Source organism: Cyprinodon variegatus, unplaced genomic scaffold, assembly GCF_000732505.1.
Source record: "Cyprinodon variegatus isolate N-32 unplaced genomic scaffold, C_variegatus-1.0 Scaffold870, whole genome shotgun sequence".
Taxonomy (NCBI): domain Eukaryota; kingdom Metazoa; phylum Chordata; class Actinopteri; order Cyprinodontiformes; family Cyprinodontidae; genus Cyprinodon; species Cyprinodon variegatus.
In genome coordinates this window covers 61,771-68,452 of record NW_015151323.1, presented here as the reverse complement: position 1 = coordinate 68,452, position 6,682 = coordinate 61,771, and the positions used below count along the sequence as shown (strand labels likewise).

Below are 6,682 nucleotides of genomic sequence, written 5' to 3'. Positions count from 1 at the left end.
TATATATATATATATATATATATATATATATATATATATATATATATATATATATATATATATATGTATATATATATGTATATACACACTGTACAGACCAAAAGTTTGGACACACTTTCTCATTCAAAGAGTTTCCTTTATTTTCATGACTAGTATTCTGATATGTAAATTGCAGATTCATCATGAAGGCATCAAAACTATGAGTGAACGCATGTGGAATTAAATACTTAACAAAAGAGTGTGAAACAACTAAAAATATGTCTTATATTCTTGGTTCTTCAAAGCAGCCACCTTTAGCTTTGATTACTGCTTCACACTGTCGTGGAAACTGTTCTCCCTACGACTTAAAATTGAAGCTAAGTCTTATAAAAATTCAAAGTTCTCAAAAAGCTGTAGAAAAAGTCTTCAAACTATGATTAAAAATTAGGCAGAGGCAACTGAGTCCAGGTCCGGAGAATTTTATTTACAGAACACACATGAGCTGTTCACCGGTGAGCAACTGACTTACATGCAGAAAAGGGCCCTCTTTTATTCACTCCCGGGGCTCGGGGCTCTTTCATCTTGGTGGAAGACCCACCTTCAAACCATATTTTATATTTTTAATTGAAGCCTTTCTTTGATCTATCAAAGCTTTTTCTTCACAAGTCATGGTGACATTTCTTGTAGATCATGATGACATTTAGTGCAGTTAAATCAAAAACACATCATAGTCTTAATCATCAATATGTCAAAACAATGTTTTCATCCAGTGTGACTTATGATCATAACATTACATCAAAAAAGGTCAGCATTAGTTTAAAACTCAAGGTCCCAGTAAAACATCCCTTTTTGTGCGACCAGTACTGCACCGCATGCTTTGGAGATGACAACTCAATATATTACAATTAGTTCAGCTTAGCTGTGCAACCCTGAACAACCCATTCTCAATGCGTCTGTCTTACAAACAGGTCTCATTTCTGCACCCTGGTTTTCAAAGGCCTCAAATGGTCTTGGACTCCCTTCAATGCTCCTGTTCTCCCGCTCATTCTCTGTGTTTTCCCACCCTGGTCTTATCTCTGAGACTTCAAGGCTGCGCTCCAAAGCTGCAGCTGCAGAGAGCCTTTACACACACACTGCTCTCTATCTCTCCACATTTGGTGGCGCACACTCTTTTGGACTCTGTGACCTGTATAACATAAATGTATTTAGTGTAAAACATTTATTCAATATGTAAAACATGTATCCAATATATTCTAATCATTGGTGCAGATTAATTTACTTCATCAACACACTCTTGGCATTCTCTTGAGGAGCTTCCAGAGGTCGTCACCTGAAATGTTTTTCACTTCACAGGTGTCCCCTGTAAGGTTTAATAAGTGGGATTTCTTGCCTTATAAATGGGGTTGGGAGCATCAGTTGTGTTTAGCAGAAGTCAGGCAGATCCACAGCTGATAGTCCTGCTGAATGGACTGTTAGAATTTGTATTATGGCAAGAAAATAGCAGCTAAGTAAAGAAAAACGAGCGGCTATCATTACTTTAAGAAATGAAGGTCAATCAGTCCAAAAAATTGAAAAACGTTGAAAGCGTCCCCAAGTGCAGTCGCAAAAACCATCAAGCACTACAAAGGAACTGGCTGAGATGAAGACTACCCCGGGAAAGGAAGACCAAGATTCACCTCTGCTGCGGAGGAGAAGTTCATCTGAGTCACCAGCCTCAGAAATCAGGGGTTAACAGCAGCACAGATTAAAGAGCAGGTCAGTGCCACACCCAGTTCTAACAGCAGACACATCTCTAGAACAACTGCTAAGAGGAGACTGTGTGAATCAGGCCTTCATGGTAGAAGAGCTGCTAGGAAACCACTGCTAAGGTCAGGCAACAAGCAGAGAGACTTCTACTTCTGCTACTCTCAACCAGAGATGACATTCCTTATGTGAGTTTTGCGTCTTACATTCCACTCGAATCCTCCGACAGCAATGCCCCCAGCTGCTCCCGTTCCTGCGAGTCCAATGAACAATCCGCTGCCAACGTTACTTGACATCAAGGAAGCTCCTATCTGACAATGAAAATAAACAGAGAGGGAAAAATCTGTTTCTATAACTGATGAATTTAGTCTTTTATCAGATGGTCTCTCCAAACACACTAAAAACTCCTGGAGGTCAAATTCTGATGGAGCTTGGAGAGATTTGGTCTGATAGGAATAATAACCAAGCTTCCTAATAACTGAAGATCCTTTTAAAAAAAGAGACTCATTTTGAAGAAACAAACTTTCAGGATTAATAATTCCTCCAAATATACACGGAAAGCCACCTAATTGAACAGTGACATCATGGCCATCCATGTAAACTGTGTATATCATGCAATTAGCACAATCCTTTAAAAAACAATCAGTACATTAAAGGAGTGATAGAAATTCACCAGTCTGTGGCTTAGCAGCCACAGATAGAAACAGCCTTATTACTTTAACAATGTAAAACAACAGTAAAGAACTTTTACTGCTTAATGTAAACACTTAAATTTGCATGAAAATGTTTTACTTACTGGCCACCATGTCATGGAACGACCAGCCAAAAAATATCCCCCCACTGTGGTCTGGTTCGCTCGCATTGATGACTGTTGAACAAAAAGGTAGGCATTAGGTCATGATGCATGGAAACCAAAAAAAAACAAAAAACTTTATGTTTACACACTCTCATCATTAACAGCAGAATATATTTGGGCACTTAATAAATTGTTTAAATCATCATTTGTATCCAGGGTTCAGGTATTATAAATAGATCTTTCAATCAATCCCTTTGTTATCAACTACAATTCACATTGTAATCAAGATTTGAGTTTCTGTACAAACCATTCATCACATACATTGGGGTGGGGGGGCTGACAGGGGGAATGAGTTACTGAGGCCATGCGTGCAGCATGGGGGGCAATCCAGAATAACACTTATTGTTTTGAGAGCAGGCTGCACAGGAATCTCCCATCAGCCTTGGGTCTTTTCTTGCTGGCTCTGCGTGGCGAATCCAATATTCCATTTTTTTGTGTTTTTCCGCCTTGAAGCGAGCGTGCACATCCAGGATATTATCCCATCTCACCTTTGAGTTCAACCACCGCAGCCAGCCTGCGTTCAATCGCACCCAGCATGCGGGTCAGCTCCCGGTCCTGCTCGTTCACAGCCTTTGTGAGCTCATCAACCGCTGCCGGCAGCCTGATCAATGCCCAAACTGTCGCCAACATCCTCTGTAATTGTAGATACAGGTATCCTCCAAATCCCAACAGGAGAAATCCGAGTATCATGAATATGATATCCTCCACTGACAGCATGGTAAACACTCCATCCTCCAAGCCTTCCAGGAGTCCGTGGTGTATCCCACGAGGTATGTCCCAGCAGGACAGGAAGGGTCCCCTTTTCCCTGTCTGCCAGTTAAAAATGTAATCAATTGCATTGAGAGACCAGGTGACCAGATCCATTGTTCGAATTCAAGTGATATGAAGAGAGGGATCAGAAAAGACAAGACCCAGCAAAGCAGGGACAGAGCAGGGAGGACCAGGAGCAGCAGGAAAATGCAACCACCTCCTTCGAGAGTCAGAATGGAAATCCAAGAACTAAGAAATAATTCAGTTGTAAATTAGAGTTGAGTCGACAAGTTTTTAATTTTGTAAATAATTCTTCTTTAGGAAATCGTCTCCAGAGGTTCTAGGGGAGGATCAGAGCTGATCTTCTTGTCATTTATGATGCTGTTATGAGATGACTAATAGAAGATCTGCAGCATCCTGCTAAAAGCACTGAAGGAGCTTTTAGTCATGAGTCCACTTGATTCTGTTGTCCTCCATCACCTCCACTTCTTCCAGGACTGTAACATTGTGTGACTTGTTCCTCTTGTTGGGATATATTGCCACAATATATATACATATCATTCTTTTTGCACAAAGAGAACAAAGAACGTCTGGAAACTTCCGGCCAAAGGCCCAGTCAGCTCACGCATGGACCATTCAGCTGACAAGAAGGCTGAAACCTCAACAGGAAATACTCCTATGTCTTTTCCCTGGGTTTCAACGCCTGCAAGGAGAGACCCGTTTTACGTGAAATGCTAAAGAAAGCTAGCTGGAAGTAGCTTTGGGTTTCCTGCGTCACAGATCGCAGTGTCCCATCGTGCATAGCGCCCGCTGAACATGGTGAGACGTAAATCTCTGAAGCTGAACGCTGTGTGGATTTCCACCCCTTCGTCCTCGCTACGGAAGCCAAGGCCTATCGGCAGGAGGACGCTTCTGCTTTGATAGCCATAAGTAAACCGTCCTCGACCTAAAGCCCATCAAGTTCCTCTGCTGTAGCATCAAACTGACTTAAAACTCTTCGGAGAACGGATCCCCGGTGATGCGGGGTCCCTGCATCAAGCACCCACAGGAACCATCCAGAGGTGAAAGGCATAAACCCTGGTAAGTGAGCAAATTAAAGCTACAATTATTCAACTAAGAACCCTAAACTGATTTCACCTCCGATTTTGAATAAGTTAAATAATAGACTATAACTCTAGTTCTAGTTAATCATTCATTAATTATCTGCAGGATATCATTTTGCACAACACTCTTTCTCTTGAAATCACCTCAAAACAACAGGATCATCCGAGTATCTCTGCAGAACAGAAATCTGTGCTGAAACTGAAGGTCTGCAGGGCAAAAAGGAATGTTCAGGTTCCCCTGTGGTGTACCTGTGCTGCTGTCTAGTATGTCACACCCCCTCATGACATCGATGTCTCCTCTGTTTGGCTTGGACAGTGTGTCCTAGTCTGTAGCCTCAACACAAACCTTTCAGAGCCCTTCAGGTTCATCTTCTAAACCTCTTCTAACGACTCTCTTTACTGCAGTTTTTCTCTGATTAACCGACTTCTATTATAAACAGCAAAACAATAAAATTGTGATCTGATTTGCCAATAGTACTAACAACAGCAGATACTGGAATGTTAACAGGTCCTAAAAGACAGAGACCAGACTTCCCAGGAATATGTCCAGAATTATAACCCCATTGGTTCACAAGCAACAATAATCCACCTCTGATTTTGCTGTTGTTCCATAAATCTCTGTCTTTTCAAACAGTCAGAAAAGTGGCCATAAGAACACCTCAGAGATTATCCTGCAGCCATGTTTCAGTTAAACACATTATACTGCATTTTTTAAAAATTCTGCCTTTGTCCTTTCTTGGACTTGGAGTTCATCCAACCGACACATCTCACATTGCCTAAGCAATTTATTGGATTTTACTTTTCTCTTCGCTCCTATGCTGCATATTCAGCTCCACAGTTTAAAGTTAGGATGATGTTGAAATGTTTCACTTATTTGAGATATGAATCATCTGCTGCTGGTTATAAATGAAACTAACTGGTTTTAATGTCACGCAGCATAACACATGTGCTAAATTAAAAAGATAAAAATAACTTCAGGTGCACAGCAGCCAACATCAAAGGAGAAAAGAATCCAAAAAAAAGGATGAACTCAACTTCTTTAATACATTCACAATGTAAAAACTGTCCAAAAACAAGTTAAAAAAATGCCTTTATCCTTCATTTGAGCAGGTAAATACGATGATCTGTGCATTTTCTTATTTCATTGGCAAATAGTCTCACTTGTCTGTTTAACACATTAACTGCCTTGTCAAATTGCAACCTGTATTAATGCTGAGTAAATGGGGAACCATTGGGTTGCAGTGTGTTAGCATTTTACAAACTTTAATCTTAATAAAGATAAATGTATCTTAGCAAAGTTATTATTATCATTTGTTCTTTTCCTACTCAGCCAGTGTTCTGTTTATAAATGCACCATATGTAATGATCCAGTCAGAAGACCCAAAGTTTCAGCCAGAACACAGAATAAGGATTTAAACAGTTTATTAAAAACTCAGGACATCAGGAGCACATCCACCGTGGGTCAGGGATTTCTTAAAAGAGTCCTCCCTTCAGCAGCATGAATAGAGCAGATTTCTCCTTAAAACTGTTGTTGGGTGGCCAACAGTTGAGTGGCTTGGGGAACAGAGGCAGGACTAGGTCCAGGAAGCCAGACTCAGGGTTTAGTGANTTCTGCATTCTTGGGTCGCTTTAGTGAACCCATCATGACAATTAGTCCCAATGAGCCAGAGCCTCTTCCTGCTCTACAGAAAATATAGGGGTAGGGCTGATAAGTAGGGCTGGGAGGTGTTGTATTTGAATTTGCCTTTTAAATGCTGTGTCATATAACAGACATAATCCTTGTATATCACCCTTTTGTAAAATCTCCTCAGAATTCTGGCTTTGAAGCTTCAGCAGATTGTGAAATTGAAAAACCTGTTGCCTTAATAGCTCCTATTATACCCTTTGGCTCTGACCCTTCAGACTTAACCACTTGCTTTGCTGTTTTAATGTGGAAATGAAATGGTCAACCAAACAAACTTAATTTACGAGTTTGTGTCTTACATCGATTTGTAGATTAAATTGTGCAAAATATAAACAAATAAAACAAAAAAAAACGTAGCGTTGTCTATAATTTCTTGTCAGGGTATTGTAATGATCCAGACAAAAGACCCAAATTTTCAGCCAGAACACACAATAAGGACTTAAACAGTTTATTGAAAACTCAGGACTTCAGGAGCACATCCACCGAGGGCCAGGGATTACTAAGAAGGGAGATTAACGTTAGTGGCTTGAAGGAGATCCAATAGTGAAATCATTGGAAACAACAAAA

At 40.4% G+C, this 6,682-nt stretch overlaps 1 protein-coding gene across 1 annotated transcript in view; it reads right to left on the bottom strand.

The window, feature by feature from the left end:
• Positions 1-2,585, bottom strand: part of slc5a9 (solute carrier family 5 (sodium/sugar cotransporter), member 9) — a 21,263-nt gene extending 18,678 nt beyond the window's left edge. The window contains exons 1-2 of the mRNA XM_015397540.1: positions 2,519-2,585; positions 1,929-2,033 (exon numbers count right to left, since the gene is read on the bottom strand). Of these exons, the coding sequence (XP_015253026.1) occupies positions 1,929-2,033; positions 2,519-2,584 (171 nt within the window). The 5' untranslated portion in view covers position 2,585. The remainder of the gene's footprint in view (positions 1-1,928; positions 2,034-2,518) is intronic.
• Between the last annotated feature and the right edge of the window lie 4,097 nt (positions 2,586-6,682).